This window comes from Acipenser ruthenus, chromosome 27, assembly GCF_902713425.1.
Source record: "Acipenser ruthenus chromosome 27, fAciRut3.2 maternal haplotype, whole genome shotgun sequence".
NCBI classification, from domain to species: domain Eukaryota; kingdom Metazoa; phylum Chordata; class Actinopteri; order Acipenseriformes; family Acipenseridae; genus Acipenser; species Acipenser ruthenus.
In genome coordinates, this window is record NC_081215.1 from 16,911,086 (window position 1) to 16,930,994 (window position 19,909).

Genomic DNA, 19,909 nt, shown 5'->3' on the forward strand with positions numbered 1-19,909 from the left:
AATCCAATTGGGTAGTCAGGGAATGTACAATCTAAACAGACTGCAGCCAAGTCTACGTGTAACCCTGAAACAAAAGGAAGGACAAGTTATGTAATCCAATTGTGCAGTGTTTATGAATCACCAAATATCATTTGGTTGGTGGATATCTCTTTGTACCAGTCAGTTTCGAGTTGCCATGATAATGAAGCAAACCCCATCCTTGACACTGAAACAATGCTATAATTCAGAGCGTAAGCTGAAAATACAAAAAGGTGTTTTCCATTACTACAGAGCTGCTTCCTACAGTATTCAGAGGTTGAATGTGTTTGCTGATCTATAGTTTGTCAAACTGTCCTCATAACATCATCTCTTGGTGCATGCATATGGAAAATGAAAACATGAAATACTCCTAAAGCAAAGCAAGCTGACATATTATGTATTCTTGGCTTTGCAGCACAATGAAAGCGATGGAGATATTGTAGACTAATAATTGGTTATTTGAATATGCCCTAACTGTGACATGATAGCAAGTTGTACACATTTTGTTACATCCTGCAGCTACAGACAGACCTGGGATTAGCTGAAAACCCACCTCTCATTTCCATGCAAAGTGATTCCTGTGCAATTAACATGATTTTCCTTTTGTTTTTTTCATAAAGTGATTTTATTCTTGAAAATGTTTTCAGCACAGCTAAAAGAATTCCCTCAGCGTGCTTTGATATAAACTAGAGCTAGCCTTTTTCAGTAATTTAAGTGAATAATGAGATCCCAAGTGTAACACTGCAAGGTTTTCGAGACAAAACTTACTCAGCTCTTTCTATCACTGAGGTAGTGTGAGGAACACCCCTTGACTTACTCTTCTACGAGTGAAAATAGATTCTTTTGGAGTGAAATAGGAAGCTTGTGTCCCTACAGTTAAAACTACCTTTGGGAATGTAAACAAAAAAGCTAGGCAGCAAGGTCTGCATTTTGAAAAAGTGTTGGCTCAATAACAGAGGCGTACAAGTCCCGTCCTCACAGCTCTCCTATTCTTTGTTCCTCCTGAACCTAAATACTGAATTGAATCAATTTAACTTCCTTTCAGGTCTTAATCAGTTCATTATTTAATGGTACCTGTAACACTTGGAGGACTGGATTTGTACATCCCTTCTGTAGAATATTGTGAATGTGGGACACTGCAGAAAAAAAAAAAACGGACACAAATGTTCTCATGTGAGGAGACCTAAAACTTCTTCTGGTTGCTTTATTTGTGCAGCGACCTCTGCCTTTCAAGGCCAGTCCTCACAGATGCTTTGTTTTTTACAGACTGTGCACGATGGCAGACAGTTTATGAAGTTTATTGACCCCAAGTTGGGTGTACCACTGCCTGAGAAGGGTTATGGAGGAAACTGCCTTCTCTACGACCCGGGGGACAAAACAGACCCTTTTCACAATATCTGGGTAAGTGTTCGTATTTCTGTTTTGACCAGAAGTGGCTTTTGTTGAACTAGATTGAAACTTGCATCCCAATTGGCTAATGCAGGGTCACATGATGAAACACAGTTTGTGTTGTTGTCCAAAAAGATCCTTATTTCCACATGCTTGCTAGCGAGTGGAAAATGCTTCTGCCAAGACAAAGATTATGAGGAAGTGAGGGGGGGAAATTAATTTGCACTAAATCCCATAGGTAAAGCATTGTCCACTGCAACCTGTGTGCAATTCTGATGTGTTTCCCCAACTCGCATCCCCACAATCAATCTCATTGTTAGTTAGCATATCATATAATGATCCATGCAGAAAATAGGGATGTAATGGGCTTTGCAGTACTGAAGCCCAATTCTGTCCCCGTCCTTTTTTAAACTGTATTATCGTGCATTCATATTAACAAACAGCAAACAATTTGTTGGCAGTTGGTAAGAAAGTTTATCGGTCAACACACATACAGCTGATAGTGGCATCGCAGTGTAAATATTTAAGGGAAAACAGTCAAGATATGAAACAAACAAAAGCCTAACACCCTAAACCATTTACCTCATAGCCTACAATGCTACCCATAGGTACTATTTTCAAATAATGTTTATAAACACACTTCAGAAACATTCCTAAAGCAGTCCTTGAAGTGTTCATCTGAGGCAATATTCAAACTGACACGCTTACCCAAGGGCCTAGACAAATTCCAGTCCGACCACATTCTTTGTATACGTGTGTCTGCGTATGTAAAGTCCTTCAAGTCCTACATTTCTGTAAATGGAGACAGCAATGAATTTAGAATGAGCTGATATTTTGTAAACGTATGGAAAGGTATGCAAATTGAGCAAGAACCAAAAAAAAAAAAAAAAAAAGAAAAACTGAATTTAACATTCTAAAATACAATCTTCACAGCGCCAAAATCAAAAATGCGGGACGGATATCCACAAAGTGCATTAGTTCTTCATTTCAACTCGCCAGTAACACTGTGAAAAGCAGAAATCATATAGTGACACATGTCTTATTTGAATAAAAAAAATGCCGGATTCTGCCAAGTGGGCCCAATGGGCATAAAGTTGTCATTAAGGCAAAAGTGTGGGGTGGGGCGTTGACTAAGTAAAAAATGACAAGCATTATTAACATTAGGTAAATAGATTACGTTTATGATTAGGCATGCTTAAAATTAACCAGGGATGAAAACGAAATTCTCTGATAAAAAAGGAATAATTATTGCTTTTCTGTGTTAACTCGAAACTTGAATTTTCCCCAGCCACAATATAGCAAGCAAAAAATTAGTTGGTGCATGACTAGTTTTATATTTTGCTTTCAGAAATCTTTGCCCTATAGAAACCCAGTCCCAAGTTGCGAAATCATGTTTACAGCTGGCCTCTACAGAGTGTTATTAAAGAAACAGAAGAAAATGTTCTTCCAGTTTCCTGTTTGTTTTTGTTCTGTTTTTCTCTGTGTGTTTGTTTTTTTTCAAGGTGCAGTACAGAAGAGTTATGAATTGTAAATCACATGAGGAATCAACCAATCACTAAATTCCAGTCCATCTTATCCTGTTAGAGATGTAATCTTGTGCATAGTCCATATGACACATTTCTAAAATAATAATAATATAAACACTTTTTTAAATGTGTATTAGTAGTTCCTGAGTACATTTTTTGTTTGTGATTTTATAATATGTTGTATGTAGGCTGTCTTATTATAAGATACACCATTTTGCATAGTTGGAGCCGCCAGCTCTTCGTACAGTAATCTTCCTGCACAAACTGCACAAGATGACATCTTTTATAACAGTAATGGACTCCCTGCACACAACAGATTAATATAATTACAACTACATCAGGGCTCAACCCATCCTCCTGAAGAACTCCTAAAATAGCACACCAGTAATATAGGAAACATCAAGGATTGAACCCTGACCTATAAGTTCAGAGAACTAACTTGATATGGCATTAGCCAGGTAGAAAGAATGGTCTTTACTCATGGTTGTATACCAATAGAAAGTTCATCAGTACCAGGGACTGGAATCTCATTTTGCGTGCATGAAAATAAGGTCAAAATCTTGTTGTTGTTGTTGTTGTTGTTCCGTAAGCCGTTGTTTTCTCCCACCGTTTTTAACCCTTTGTCTTCAGTCCAGCTTTAAATGACCCAGCTGCACTTCTTTCTTTGTTAGCAATTACCCTACAAATTCCTCAAACATACCCAGGGCTGTGAGCGTCAGCTTAACCAGCTACGAATGCAGAGCTCCCAGGAGCTGATTCAGTGCTACCCTGGCAACCCGCCAGGTGCTTAGACAAGGTGTCTGTGGAATTGAGAAGCATGGTAAACTTGCTTCAGGTAGATTGAGTTCTAAATATTCTATTAAGACATATATCCTTTAGGGGCTCCAGAGTGGCGCACCCGGTAAAGACACTCCGCGTGGAGTGCAGGATGCGCCCTATAGCCTGGACGTTGCTGGACAATTGGCCGAGTGCTGCCTGGGGGGAGGGAGGGTGGGTTAGGTCAGCCAGGGTGTCCTCAGCTCACCCCGCACCAGCGACCCCTGTAGTCTGGCCAGGCACCTGCGGGCTTGCCTGTAAGCTGCCCAGAGCTGTGTTGTCCTCCGATGCTGTAATCTGAGGTGGCTGAATGGTGAGTCTGCAGTGTGAAAAGAAGTGGTCGGCCGATGGCACACACTTTGGAGGACAGTGTGTGTTCGCCTTCGCCACTCCCAAGTCAGCGCAGGGGTGGTAGCAGTCAGCTGAGCCTAAATAATAATTGGATACTATAAATTGGGAGAAAATAATAAAAAATTATTGGCGACTACTAAATAAAAAAAATAAATAAATAAATTAAAAAAAGACGTATCGTAGTTAAACTGCCAAGACTATATTGAATTATATTGGCTATTTTGAATAGGGAATTATCTTGTTTTGTTTTCTTAAGGCCATATATTTTAAGTGTTGACTCAAGTCTTTCACTCCTTTTTTTTTTTTTTTTAAAGGTAAAACAGCTGTTCATTTTCCAAAACTAGAGACAAACAACTAGTAAAACAATCCAAGTTCTCTTAAGCATTCGGAATGTGTTTGTTTCTCATTTTGTAATTTTTTTTTTTTTTAATTATTATTTTAAATTGAAGACTGGAGGAAACACCTTGAAAATATGGCCCTAATGTTTAAGCATTGTTAACATGCATTCCTAAAGGGAACCTGTGTGAAAACAAGCACTGTGTTTTTCGTGCAGCACAATAATGAGAAATATATTGCATATTACTAATAACATGTTATTTGTGTTTCAGGACAAGATGGATGGCTTTGTTCCAGCACATTTTATTGGCTGGTACATAAAGGTAAGTTTGCCCTGGTGTACTATACTATACTGTACTATCCCATACCATACCATATGACTCTAACATACTCTGTATTCAGCACAGGCTGAGTATTAGAAAGGCCATTCAATTGTCAAAATGCAGGATCTTTTTCTGGTAAAGCTCTAGATTGTGACAGACGAATCTGACCCATCTTTCCCACTCTTCTCCCTGCAGACTCTGGTGATCCGTGATTGGTGGATGTGTATGATCATTAGCGTCATGTTCGAGTTCCTGGAATACAGCCTGGAGCATCAGCTGCCAAACTTCAGCGAGTGTTGGTGGGACCATGTACGAATGCGTGGGAATTTCACTGAAATTCCATAAAATTCTACATTGGAACTTCGACATTTTATGAATTTTCTTAACCATCATATTATGTGTGTTTTGTGTAAATCTCAGATTTTCGTTTCTGCTTAGTTGATTTTTTTGTACCAGGCACACCACTAGTGATCATTAAATAAACTGACTTCAGTAATTCAGCTTTTAGTTGCTGGAAAAAGCCATTTTTGTTTCAACAGTGACCTTTGTAATTAATCATCTAAATGTACTTTTTTTATACCATCTGAGAAGGCAATTGACCGATTTTCTTTCTGCTCCAACCAAATAATAGCACAGATGGAAATCACTGTAAACTGCACTGTGAACAGGGGGAAGTGTACACAAAACAAGTATTCTGCGCTATTCTTTAGAATATGTATTTTTTTTGTTTTAGGGATGTTTAATCTGTTTATCTGTTCAAGCCAAAAATTGGAAACTAAATCAATGTTGAATTTTTTTTATCATCAAAATGTGCTTCTCTGTAAAAGAGTGCTAGCTGGTTATATATATTTTAGCAACCCAGTAGAGATTTCTTCTTGCCAGTTTGTATTTCTTTCAAAATAAAAATGAGAATTTGCTGCGAAATAGAGCCATTTTATCAAGTGAGAATGGTGCTGGGGCCGGTTCTAGTTCCTCAAGATGCTGTGCTGTCTGCCTGTCTCACGTCTTGGCTGTGTTTTGTTGCAGTGGTTGATGGACGTGGTTTTCTGCAATGGCTTTGGGATTTACTGTGGCATGAAGACCCTGAAGTGGCTCTCAATGAAGACCTATCAGTGGCAGGGACTGTGGAACATTCCAACATACAAGTGTGTCACCCCAGGCTTGATCCTGGGGCTTCTACTTTTTAAAATAGTGTATTTGTATACTAACTGCAATACACTGAACTGTACATTTTAAAACACTTGGGGTGATTTGTTAAACCTACACTAGGGATGTTAAGAATTTAGAGTTTAAATTATTTCCAAGTAAACTGTTTTGGTCAGATTTAGTATATTAAAAAATACTAAACAATACAAATAAGTCTTCAGTTGCTCATTTCAAGCAAGCATGCAAACATATCCATGTGTAGTTTTCGTTAGTCAAATATTTATCCAGGGTAGCCACAGTTAGAGTGCAGTATCTCCAATATAATGATTAAAGTGAGAGTAAAGATTGAGGACAGTAAGTTGGACCCCATGAATGGGACTGAAGTCTCTTTAGAACTAACTAGATAAGGTCCTGTGTTTGTGTGCTGATTGTTAACACCCACCTATGTAGCTTTTTATTTTGCCTTTTGCTTATGCTGTTTGATTACTTGTTTTTTCACAGGGGAAAAATCAAGAGAATTGCATTCCAGTTTACACCCTACAGCTGGGTGAAGTTCGAGTGGAAACCAGCCTCCAATCTGCGCAGGTGGCTGGCTGTGTGTGGCATCATATTTGTGGTAAGAGTCATGCACGTGTCTTCAGAACCAGCGAGCACAGTATAATTACATGCATGCAATAATAAACACCTGACATATGTACAACACACTTGAATGTTAATAGGATGCCCCTCACATGATTCATTTGTTCTGTAGATAGCATCTCTTACTTTCTGTAATATATAGAAGCTGCATCTCCCTGTTGCACACCAGTTTCAGTCATGATTGAAAAATGTTTGAGGGTGATGCCCCCTATGGGCTATTGTGGGGAACAGACTTAGCTTCAGATTTCAACTTCCCTGAAGGAAGGAATGGAGTTATCATAATTAATCATCACAGTATTAATCATACCTATTTTCATTTATTTGTCATTTTAAATCTGTTAAGTCAAATCAAGCAAAGTTTGGATTTGGGGAAATCCCTGTTCCTTTTATCCTCTGCATAGATGCCATCCTGTACATTTTAATAGCAATTTATCAGTAGGGTCTTCACTATTGTGATTTATAAACATTATGAGTAGGGTGTCGTCCTATTGTATAAGATGTCAGCACAGCTCAAGCAGCCAGAAGCACTTGGCATATACAGTAAGAGACACCCTTTTCTGTGAGCTCCACAATAGGACTGTATCCCATTCAAGACTTTTGCTGGTGGGTTTGAAAAGACAAGGGGAATCGCTCATCTGGTAAAAGCAGTCAAAGGCAGTAAAAGTGTGTATAATCGGGACACTGCAGCTGTTTAAGCTCCTCTAAGATCTGGTGTCTCTCTTCCTCCCCGCACAGTTCTTGCTGGCAGAGCTGAACACATTCTACCTGAAGTTTGTGCTGTGGATGCCTCCGGAGCACTGTCTAGTGTTGCTGCGTTTAGTTTTCTTTGTCAACGTGGGAGGAGTGGCCATGCGAGAGATTTACGACTTCATGGATGATCCGTAAGTTTACGGGCCTCAGTGGTTTCTGTAGTACAGCTGTGTTCTCATGGAAAGTGTAGCAAATTATTTTTAAAACCAGTAAAGATGTACTTGGCAAATTATTTCCTAGTCAGAGATCATCCATAACTACTGAAAACTCAATAGGGCTAAATTTAGTTTAGGTGGCAGTTTGGTCTGCAGTCCATGTTCATGTCTGCCCCTGTCGATGTAAACCATCTGGTCCCACCCTCGGTGGTAGACTCTGCTTTTAGTATATGGTACAGAGGTGGTATTGAGTCAGTTCAAGATGTATACATTGCCAATAATTTTGCAACATTTCACCAGCTTTCCCTAAAATTTAATCTACCACAAACACACTTTTTTAGTTAACTGCAAATTGCCCTTCACTGTCTGCACTGAAAATCGTGTGGGAACAGGATTTAGAACTCAACCTCACAGATGACATTTAGGAATTGATTCTTGCCCGTGTGCATTCCTCTTCAGTTTGTGCTCAACGTGGGCTCATTCCATTCAAAGTTTTACATAGCCTCCACTTGTCAAGGGTCAAACTGGCCAAAATTTACCCTGAACTGGATCCAACCTTCTCTCATCCATATGTTCTGGTCTTGTCCCAGGTTGGATTCTTTGTGGACCTCTGTCTTTGAGACCCTCTCAAACCTTACACATGCCCATTGACCCCACCCCACTCACTGCACTTTTTGGTGTGGTACATCACAATGTTCCCCTATCTAGGCTGCAGTCAGACACTGTGGCCTTTGCAACCCTTCTGGCTAGATGCCTGATTTTGTTTGGATGGAAGCAAGCTGCCCCACCCTCTTCATTGGATCAGGAATCTTATGCATTTCCTCAAATTGGAAAAAAATCAATTTCGCACTAAGGGGATGTACTGGAAAATTGTATAAAGCATGGCAACCCTTTCTTTCCTATGTTGACAATCTCAGACTGTCCTCTCTTCTGGAATTTTCCTTTAAAGAAACCAAGCGCGATACTCACATTTTTTTTCTCTTTCCTTTTCTGTCTTCTGTCATAAATTAGTTTAACAATTATTTGTTTGTCATTTGCCTAACTTGTTCATTTTGTAAAAACCAAGAAACAAAGTTTTTAAAAAAAAAAAAAGCATTTATCATACTGTCTCTAAAATTGGCAGCATTGGTTATTACATGCCATTAACTTGAAGCTAGTAAATCACCTGAATTCAGTGCTTTTGGGTGTCCCTGTCTTGGTCAGGAAAGAAACACTCTTTTATGAAAGTTCAGTAACAGGACAGCTGCATGCTCTGCTTTCCCGGTGTAAGAAACCCTGGCTTGCCTGTGAAATTGCTTTTGTTTCTGTGCTGTAGGAAATTCTATAAGAAGTTGGGACAGCAGGCCTGGATGGTGGCGGCCATCACGGTGACAGAGTTTTTGATTGTGGTGAAATACGACCCCAACACCCTCATGCTGCCCCTCCCCTTCCACGTCACCCAGTGCTGGATTCTGGGAATCCTTGTCATCCTCACCTGGACCATATGGAGGTTCTTCATCCGGTAAGAGCACTGAAACCCATTATTGTATGAGTTTTTGAAAATCCGCCGCCACACTTACAACTGTAATATCTCATAAACCATTTCAGCTGGCAACCTTGTGTTATGGATAAATCTAACGGCACCCTTTACTGAAGATGGCGACCATGTTTTGGTCACATGACCTGAGCGTTTTTTTCTGTTTAGAGACAGTGCACTGTGAGTAATTGTTTAAAAAAAAAAAAAGCTACATTACAGGTGGTATCTGGTGAATCAAGTACCACATTGTCTAAACCCCTGACCATATTAATGACACAGACCAGACAGCGTCTTTCCAAGCTGTGTTCTATGATGCGACTTTTTGATTTCCAGATTAAACCACTAGAGGTAGTGACTTCATATTTGCATGGTTTTATAAACCCTTCATGCTAAGTGCACTGCTTGACATGGAACAGAACACTTCGAGACAGCGGGATATATCAATGATATATTTTTACATTTCCAGTTCACTTCATGAATTCAAACCGTTCAATCTAATATGACTCGCACAGGTTGTGCTGCCGGGGATTCTTCGTTTCTGTTCACAGTTTGTATTTTAAGTTGAAACTGTCCTTTTGTTACACAAACAGCCTTTGTTATCCCAGTGTGTGGGTAAGAACAAAAAATTACCAAAATGAAGCTTAATGCTGTTTGCACATCACAACAATTGAATAGCATTGTAACTAAAAACAATAAGAAGGGTTTTCTGAATGAATACGTTGCTTTTTTGGAGATTTAAGTATGACAAGAATGTGCTTCCACTGCACGGCTTGAAGAGAAGTATTTTAAGTGTTATTTGACTGCCAGTGTATTGGAAGGTTTTGCTGTAGTTGAAGAGAGCTGCACAAATCTTTTGATTTGAAGCATATCAGATTTTACTGAGCCTAAAATTCAATAGAAAGGGTTTAATGGTACAGTGGGCTTCGCATGTAGGAACACCTCCTAAGAGAACACTTCGCCTAAGGGAAACAGAATTTTTCCCATTGTAAATGCTCCGGCTAAAGGAACAGGAACTTCACTTAACCCTTTGCGGTCCATTTATTCAGCGTATCTCAGGCGCATCAGGTCCAATTTATTTTCACACACACAGTTTATTTTAGACGCACTGTTTAAAAGTATTTTTTTTTCACAGTAGAACAGGTTTAAAAGGAACTGCATATCAACAGGACACTCAGTACTGCATCTCCAGCCCCACCCCACCCCTTGTTTGCTGTATTTTTCACATACCTCTTCATAGTTGTGCATACCGATAAATCATCTCCTGATCACTCATTTTATCACCAAACTCCTCAATAATGCCAAGTCATTATAAGTCATAAATCCAAGTCATTATTTTATTACTATAACATCTCAAAAAGCTCTGCAATGTCTGTGATATTCTTTGAGCGCTGGATGCAGAAGCAGCTATCTTGTTTGTTTATGTCCGTGTTATCTCTGTGGTGCTGGGGCTATGTGTATTGCTCAGATCCGCCCCTTTTTTTCTATTTTCTTTTTTTTTCCGGCTTCTCTCGGCTCCTATCGGTCATTGAATGGTTTTCTCGGCTTTTTCCGGAGAACGACTAGAGACCTGTGTTTTACGTCTTTTTGATGCTGTCGGACCGGAAATGGAAAATTGCAATGTCGGACCTGGTCCGACATAGGACCGCAAAGGTTTAAAAGAACACCTTGGCACCACTAGCTATTCGTTCCCAACGGATACAGTACTGTCTTGTCATCGCGAGAGTGTCTTGAGGCACACAGAATGAATGGTTCATTAAATCTTTCCAGAACCGCCATCATATCATTGACTCATTTTGTATTCTGATTTCCATGAGTGCACCTCATCGCTATAAAATGGCATGTAAACAAAGGCGAAATACCCCACTGTTTCTCTTGCTACAAAGCGACCAAACTAGTATCAAGCCGTCCCGGTTATTTTATACTTGTTTTTGCTTTTATTAGCACTATACGAGACGTTTTAGATTAGTTATGTAATTGTTTAACCACTAGTCCCACTAAAAGGAATGTCTCACTCCAGGAACCTACTACTTTGTTCTTTATACTTTATACTTTATGCTTTGGGATCAACATCTCCTAAGACCTACTTTTGGGCTCCTGGAGTACCGACATTATCATGCCGACTCCGGCCTTTTCAAATGGCCTCGGCTGGGCAATGCCTTCAAGAGCACCGTCTTGGAGTGGAAGGGTTTGGTGTAGCAGTTCTCTCCGTGGAGCAGATGCTCTCCTGCTCGATGTAAACACAGCATCCTGCTCCATGTAAACACAGCATCGGCTTAGCCTTGTAGCATTCCGGTCGTGCGGCAGTCTTGCCTTTGCAACAGCTTAGGTATACTGACCCATATACTGACCCATTTGGTAATGGTTACATTTCATACTTGAAAGGGAACGTTGGGTTATTATCATATCCCTGGTTCCCTGAAATAGAAATGTAACCATTAACCTTCAACAGGAGTTTTTCTAGCAACAGAACGTTGTGACAAAAGAACAAAAGTACTTGTCCAACAGGCAAAGTATAACAGTAAAACTTGTTGTCCCTCACATAAATCTTGTTGTCTTGGGCATCGGGCGATATGAATTGCACACCCCTGGACATACAAGGAGTTGGCAGGAAGTAGTTATTGAAGGTAAATGAGTATTTCTACAATATATTGTCAGTTTAAAATAAAACTGTACCAAGATGGGCAAACACATGTCGCGTGTATCTAGTCCAATTGACTGTGTTACTGTTATTTTTGTAATTGTGTTTTTGCAGCGGGTCATATCTGTAACTTCAAAACTGCAAAAACAATATGAGGGTCGCCATATTAGTTAAACAAATATACATCAAGTTGGTATAACAACATGATTCTGTTTTTTACTTTTGAAGTTACAAATATAAAGTGACATTTTAATATTACATTCTGTTTACATTTTGAAATCGGAGAATTTCCAATAAAGGAATAGATACACACACATTTTTTATTAGGGCAGTGGTCACAGGCAATGCATTTTGATTTCTGGTGAGACAAAGAGTTTTTGTAATCTTTGTCTAATAATAAAATATGCCACACGCCATTCAGAAACCTGTTGGGATTAGCATGTTTTTAGCTGTGCAGTATTTGGAAGGTGTCAGCCATGTTTGGCCACTAGGGGTAGATGCACAGATTTCTTGATTTCCTATAGAGACAACAGTTGCCTGTGACTGTGCCCTAAATGCTCGTTTATTAAGACGTCTGAATAATTGCTGTTGACTGTGGTTACGAGCTTTGTATAGGTTTTTCCCCGCATGTTAGCATGCCCATTAAAGCCTGTCTTGTGTTCTTTCCCCATGTCTTCAGCGGGAATGTACATGTTCAGTGAGGTAGGTCAATTTGGCTTTTCATTTTTGTGTTTGACAGCTGGCTTGACTTGTCTTGACATTCCTGCACTTTACGCAAGGCTGAAAATAAGGGCTTTCTGAATGATTACATTTTCTTTTCCCATCTTGTGTGTGGAACATTTTTTACTTCTGCTATTGTGTTATTTATGTACTGCGTATGTCGTTACTTCTGTGTGTGTACATTTCTTGAGCAAGATCTTGAACGCTCATTCAATTTTTAAACTTTATTTGGACATTTCGACGCAACTTTGCACAGACATTTAATAGCAGTTGTGTTACATGTTGTGAATGTAGCTTATTAACTACTTCATGGCACTGACTGGCTATATCTTTTGCAATATCATTTGTTTTGAGATTCTGGATGTAGGTCGTAGTGGGTTAAGTTTTCATGGTACTGACAGCTGTAGTTGAACACTTTTGGTGAATGAAGAAAACATTTTGAATGTGGAGCAAACAAAGTGTAACATGCATCTAGTGAAATTGTAGGGCCTCCATCCGTATTGTTTTCCAGTCTAATAGTTTTTTAATGGTAAATTTGCAATCTAATGTTTTCCACAGCTGCATTTTCTCATAACTTACAATATTTGTTAACACTGTGCTGTAACATTTACTGTACAATTGCTTAAGCAACACAAAGGTTTACCTGCCAAATCTGTCTGTAGTTCATCCAGTTACAGATGTATTATTGCCAATATGCTGTATGTTAATGAAAAAAATGTAATTGTATTGTGTATAGGAACAATGGCATTGGCTATAGTCAGGCAGGATTTGAGCAGACACCAAGAACGTCCCCTCACAGCTCGCGAGTGCACCTCAACCCTGACCTGAACACCCCATGCCTGCCATTCAGTCCTGGGCCTCTCTCGAGCAGAGACTGTGCTGAATTGAAACAGTTGTGCCCTCTAGTGGTAAACAGTGTGAATGGCAGTTTCTGTATTCTTCTGCTAAGGGGAGGAAAAGCTGTTACTTGAAATCTGCCTTGCTCAGTTGGATATAACTGTCAGCACCTGGGTGAAGATAACTCAATATTTAGATTTTTGTTGGCCATTTTTCACTTTCTTTTGTTGCTTTCTGTCTGTTTTTCACTCTGCACATAACAACCAGCGTGAGTTGGTGAGAATTGACTTTGCTAACCATGTTGTTTCTGTGGTGCAGGGACATCACTCTGCGATACAAAGAGACGCGGCGGCAGAAGCAGGAGAGCACGAGTGAGCAAGAGAAACCCCTGAGCGATGGCAGCGAGAATCCAGCGGCGCATAGTAAGCAGAACAGAGAGGGGGTGCGGCACAGGAAATCCTGAGCAGCAGGACAGTCTGGCCTTCACTCTTACTACCACTTCTACTGCTACCTTCAAAAAGGATTTTAACAATGATATTCAAGACAATGATGTTCCACTCCACTATACAGTCCGTTTTTTTTGTTGTTTTTTTTTTGGGAGGGGGAGGGGGGCTCTTAATGCATGCAGACCTACATGGAGGAGTGTTGATGGTGTGTTTTACTACACCTTTTAAAACTGGAATAGATTGAAAGGGGTGATATACTCTGTCTGGCCACTCATTAGAAGTACTTCTGTTACCTGAACACATGGGTGATTGGTAGAGCAGTTATACTGCATACTGGTTTGATTTTTGATGTCCTTGTTGCTAATGATGTGGATGGTCCAACAGTTTTGGGTGATGTTAACTTGACAACATTCTCTTGTGCCATTAGTTCATTTTAAAATATGTTTTCTGTGTTGCCATGCTGCTTCTGACTAGCGCTCAATTAGATAGAAGACTCCATTTTGAGTCTACATAACAGCTTGGTGTGCAACTTAAAGATGGTGTTTTTAAAATCGGGTTTCTACTGCTGGCTTTGCTACCACTTTTTGTGTTCTTGTTCAGTTCCACTTTTTTATTGATTTGATCAACTTAAACCGTGAGGTACACCACAGCTGGAGCACTGGCAAATGAGCACCTATCAGTGGTTATCCCAGGATTACTCCTAGAAATAAGTGGTTGCTGTAACATGCTTCTAAAAATCAGGGTATAGGTTGATCAAATCAAGTCACTATACAGAATGTTGGCCAAATGTTCTATGAACTGTATGCAAGCCATTAAATGCCAAATAGGGTTTCTATTTTTAATACAGGTATGCGCCAAGTTCTCTTCACGGGTGAAAGAAGTACACAATCCAGTACCGAAGCTAGTACAGGATAGGAGATTTGATTTTAAAATCATAAGAACTGCACTTACTAGGGAAATTGTGGAGGGAAAAAAATGTCATGAGTTCTAATAAGGTGGCAAGGCAGAGTATATCATTATTTTGTGTGTTTTTAAGGTCTATGTGTCTGCTGTACTGTAAGGGGAGGGAGATTTTGCAGGTGGTTTTTTTTTTTTTTTTTTTTTTTTTTAAGGTTGAAGTGCTTAAAATAACATTAGCACAGGGTCTAAATTTAACTGGGAATTATTTAACTGAAATTCTATCTAAATGGAGAAATTGTACCATTTCTGAACTCGGGTAGGGACCGGAGTGTATTATTTTTTTTTTTATTATTTTTTCTTTGAAAAATTTAGTCGTTGCCAATTATTTTTATTATTTTCTCCCAATTTGGAATAGCCAATTATTTTATTATGCTCAGCTCACCGCTACCACCCCTGCGCTGAATCGGGAGGGTGAAGACGAACACACACTGTCCTCCGAAGCGTGTGTCGTCAGCCGACCGCTTTTCTTTCACACTGCGGACTCACCATGCAGCCACCCAAGAGCTACAGCGTCGGAGGACAACGCAGCTCTCGGGCAGCTTACAGGCAAGTCCACAGGCGCCCGGCCAGACTACAGGGGTCGCTGGTGCACGGTGAGCCGAGGACACCCTGGCCGACCTAACCCTCCCTCCCCCCGGGCGACGCTCGGCCAATTGAGCGCCGCCCCCTGGGAGCTCCCGTCCTCGGTCGGCAAAGGAATAGCCTAGACTCGAACTCGCGACGTCCAGACTATAGGGCGCATCCGGCACTCTACGCAAGTGCTTTTACTGGATGCGCCACTCGGGAGCCCCACAGGGACTGTAGTGTATTATGACGTGATTTCTTCTACTGTAGGGCATGCTATGAACTAAAAAAAAACAAAAAACACATTGATTTAAAATAATAATATCATTAATAATAATGTAATATTTTGATGCCAGTTAGTGCTGTGCGCCAACTTCGTAACTTCGTGGAGGGGGGGGGGGGGGAAGTTAAAGGTAAACACTAACATCTTAAATGGGAAAGTGATATTGCTTTGGTGAAATCTGTTTCCACTAATAAGTAATATCTTTTAATTATGTTAAATTTAAGGTAAGATAGGATTTTGTTTTCTGTTTTCTGCAAATTCTGAATCTGCACTAATTTAACCCCTAAAAGAATGTGAAGTGCGCTGCGGTATTATTAATTATCTCCTTCTTGTCTTCAAATAGAATAACAACTTACTTAGAAAGATACAAGTTAAAGTCCAGATTGCACTTAAAAAGGATTCAGAAGGCATTCAATGAAGATTATTTATGTTCTAAAAATGGATGCCAAAATTATTCTTTTGACATGTAAAATGCATGCAAGGGAAGCAAAATAGTATGCAAATGAATGCATTTATAATGATAAATACATTAATCCATACTTAACAAATAGTACATCCAATTTGATTGTATATCCAAAAATGGCAATAGAATGCATAGCAGGAATGGTTTGGTGAAATCTGCTGCCTGTTAAGATCAATAAAACAGACCTTGCTGCATGTCATGCCTATTAAACACAAAGTAGGGAGGAAGATTAGCCTCTTATAGCAGAATCCGCTCCTCCTTTTATACAACTTTATATATAATATTGTATGTTTGGTTTCCCCACATAGTCAATAATTACAGTTTTATAACCAGACTTGCTGATTTGCATATTTTATGTTGATTTTGATGTTTTAAAATTGAACATGTATATAGCTTGGGGCTAGATTTTTTTATAACACCTTTTAAAAAAAATATTTTTTTTATGGATTATCAGTTACATACTGTGTACCTTACCAGATTTACAACCTTATTTAAAGGACTAAAATCTAATTAATTGGTAGATATTACCTTGAATGCTCTGTTTGTCTTGAAATAAACACTGTTCATTAAAATATTATTTTATAGCACAGCCAACAAGAGATTCTTAATCAATTTATTTCACGAGGCTTAACCTGCATGCTTTCCTGGTTGCTGGAATAATCAGGTGTCTACAGCCAATCGCTGTGTCTCATACGAGTCACATGCGTTTTGATTTTTAAGAATTCTCTTCTGCTACAAAACATATTTATCTGTGCTTTTCATAACCAATAATTTAAGGCAAACTGTAGTAAAATTCACATCATTTGTGGTAAGATTTATTAAATAAATGTATCTGCTTTAACGTGTATAAACTGTGCTCTGCTGTAAAACCGAGAGATTTGAAGTGACTGTACCTTCTAGAACAGGATACAAAATATGAATCTGGAAGTAAAAATGTACCTGTTAAAAATGATACATTTTAATTCTTGGGAAAACGATACAACTTTATTACACTAACATACTTTTTTTTTTTTTTATGAAATGATTTTCCTAAAATAATCAAATGCCTAATATAAACTCCTGGAAAGGCTGTGCACAAACCAGAACAAGCATGTATAACATATAAATAGGCTCCTAGAGTGCCAAACTAAAGATGGGCAATCAAATAGATGCTATATGTGATGCACAATAATTCTAATGATGTATAGCAAACCTGAGTATAGTCCATTGAAATTCTTAATCGAAACTGCTTGACTGCGTCAGATTTCAAGATTATAGTTATATAGATGTGTCAGATTTATTATACCAGGATACAGAAATATTTCAGTTTTCAAATTGAAGCCATCACAAAGGCACCTTAAGTGGGATTAAATGGAAAGCATACAACTGAATTTTTTGTGTGTCAAAATATCAAACCATTCCTATCAGTATGTAACCTTGGAGTTAGCTGTCAGGCATTTTACAGCATTCAGGAATTATCCTGTATTTTATCAACTGGATCAACTACCTATCTTTTGGTTATCCCAGGATAATCCTTAAAAATAAATTATGGAAGCCATCCAAGTTCTGTAAAATGCTGTAACAAAATCCAGCTGTGGTTTATCCCGGTATAAGTTGATCAAATCGAGTGCGAGTGCGAGTAAGAACCTTGCTGTCTAACACTACAGTTAAACTCACATTCTTGGTTTAAACAGTCAGGTTTATCACTGCAGTACTTGCATGATGGCTTCAATTATTCAACGTGCACCAAATATGAGTGAAATTCAGCAAGCCTAGTTATTGATGTGTAATGCTGCGTTCATTATTACTTTGAGACATCTATTGGTTCATCTCATAACTTTCCAACCTTTTATTGTCTAATTTAATTTATATATTAGTATGACTTGACTTATTTTTTCATTTACTAAATATTTTATAGCAAACCACAAGCATGGGGAGGGGCATAGCTGTATATAACGTTGCATCTTGGTGCTTTTAATTAAATACAGAACCCTTGACATTCATGATGATACAAATAGCTGTGTGTGTGTATATATATATATATATATATATATATATATATATATATATATATATATATATATATATATATATATATAATATTTTTCTGGGTTCAGTTCTGTTTTAACTACTGTGATGGGTGTAGTTCTCTGCAAAGTATTGTGAATAATCTGGATCTGTCTGCCTATCCTCAATATTATGTATCAGGTAATGTTACACATTCTATGAATATGATGTTGTTGTTTGAAATGCCAGTCTGCCTCCTTTGATGTAACTTAGGAAATGCATTCTGCCATTTTTACTATTGAATGTAATCCGAGTCAGTTTAAATTGTACAGGCCCAGGGCATTTTTAGCTGGCTAGACTACTTGGATGCTGCTTATCAAACAATAATCTGAAATGCATTTAATATCTGTTGGAACTTTTCTGACTTGATATACCAATAGGCTGTAGTTGTTTATATTTCAGAGCTTTAGGTAAAACCTAAGAAAGCATAGCAGAAAAACACTTTGTCTAGACACTAGTTGAACCGTTTGTCGTCTTGACTTTTTATTACCTTTATATTCAGATGCCTACTTGTGCTTACTAAAGAAAGTCAATCTCATACAACTTCAGACACCCTTGTCTGTCTTTAAAAAATGCCCCTTTCCTGACCTTTTTAGACCGACTCACTCAGCAAAAATAAATTCACTTTAGAAGTTGTCATAATGTATTGTCTTATTTATATAAGTAAATGAACAAAGTCCACTTCTAGCGTCAAAATTGTATGAAAGTCTCTATTAAAAAAAAAAAAAAAGAAAAACCTGTTATTTAGATTTGGTAAGCTTATCAATGCCGCACAAGAGGACTCAAATGTCTTCAAAGATTTTGAGCATCATAGTAGGTTCATGCTTCCCTCCTGCAACAATTTTGGTGCACTGATTTGAAATGAAACTCAAAAACGACCACAACTGCAGCACTTCTAAGTTGCTGAATTACCCTCCAGTAAACCGTCATTGAGAAGCAAATCTGAACCTCGTGTTTTTCCATCAGTAACATATTCCATTTTCTTCCGGTCTCAGAGCGTTGACAGTTCTCTAAATAGCTACTTTATTTTAGGAAATGCTGCAGTAGCACAGCGATGAAATGGAGTTAAACTAATACAAAAAAAAGAAAGATGCAAATTACTAACAACATGTTGACTTGTTTTTGTTTAATTTTTTTGGCGTTGAGTTAATAAACAAACAGTTTCTACTTGTGTTTTTTTTTTGTCTCCATATACAGACTGTGACCCCTGATCAATATAGAATGTATAGGTGAATTGAGGTCCTTCGTTTTTCTGTGAGCAAGTAGCTTCACCTTTTTTTTTTAACTGCCCTTACCTTTTATGATGTTTGCAGTTATTCTGAGTGGTTGAAATTGCAATTACTCAAATACTGTGCTTTTTATTATTAAATGTTACATCTGACTCAGAAGTTGCTAGAGCAGGCAAATTGTCTTTAAAGAGGTAATGAACCATCTAGAGTTCTGCCACTTTGGACACAAGTTTCCTTTTGTTTTCCTGGCAATACACTAGTGTGCCCTAGAGGGTGCCGGTGCCAACTCAGAGACCCTTTGGCTGATCTGGCCTATTGCATGTGTCTATGCCAGGTAACTAGAACTGAAGAGTAGCTCCTGAACTCTTTGTCAAAGCACCTTAACATACTTGAGTAGCTGCAATATGCATAGCTGAGAATGATTGCAAACCTCATGAAAAGGTAAAGGAGAGAGTTTGAAGCTCTTTGAAGTCCACTCTAGTGCACTGATAGTGTAAGGATACATGATGTGGTATGGAACAGAAAGGCCTGAGCACTGTTATGTTGCTTTTTTATGTTTTATAGCCCTTCTTGCAGTGATTCAGAGGACAGCTTTCAAACTCCAGTGCACTAGAGCAGACATTTTGAGAAGAGTTTTGAAACAAATTTAAAAGTTATAAGTGTAAAAAGTTGTCAGGATGTTAACAATGAAAAGAAAATACAGGTACATTATTTAAACAGTTGTAGCAACACATGGGGGACGTATAACGATATGTTTT

General features: G+C 38.6%; 1 protein-coding gene across 4 annotated transcripts in view; it reads left to right on the top strand.

Moving 5' to 3' along the window:
* Window positions 1-19,089, top strand: part of LOC117431967 (phosphatidylserine synthase 2) — a 48,487-nt gene extending 29,398 nt beyond the window's left edge. For all 4 annotated transcript variants that reach the window (XM_059002050.1, XM_059002049.1, XM_059002047.1 and 1 more), the window contains 8 exons: window positions 1,285-1,419; window positions 4,709-4,759; window positions 4,955-5,068; window positions 5,786-5,904; window positions 6,407-6,521; window positions 7,280-7,425; window positions 8,765-8,950; window positions 13,479-19,089. In XM_059002050.1, the coding sequence (XP_058858033.1) occupies window positions 1,285-1,419; window positions 4,709-4,759; window positions 4,955-5,068; window positions 5,786-5,904; window positions 6,407-6,521; window positions 7,280-7,425; window positions 8,765-8,950; window positions 13,479-13,623 (1,011 nt within the window). In that variant the 3' untranslated portion in view covers window positions 13,624-19,089. The remainder of the gene's footprint in view (window positions 1-1,284; window positions 1,420-4,708; window positions 4,760-4,954; window positions 5,069-5,785; window positions 5,905-6,406; window positions 6,522-7,279; window positions 7,426-8,764; window positions 8,951-13,478) is intronic.
* Window positions 19,090-19,909: the final 820 nt, after the last annotated feature.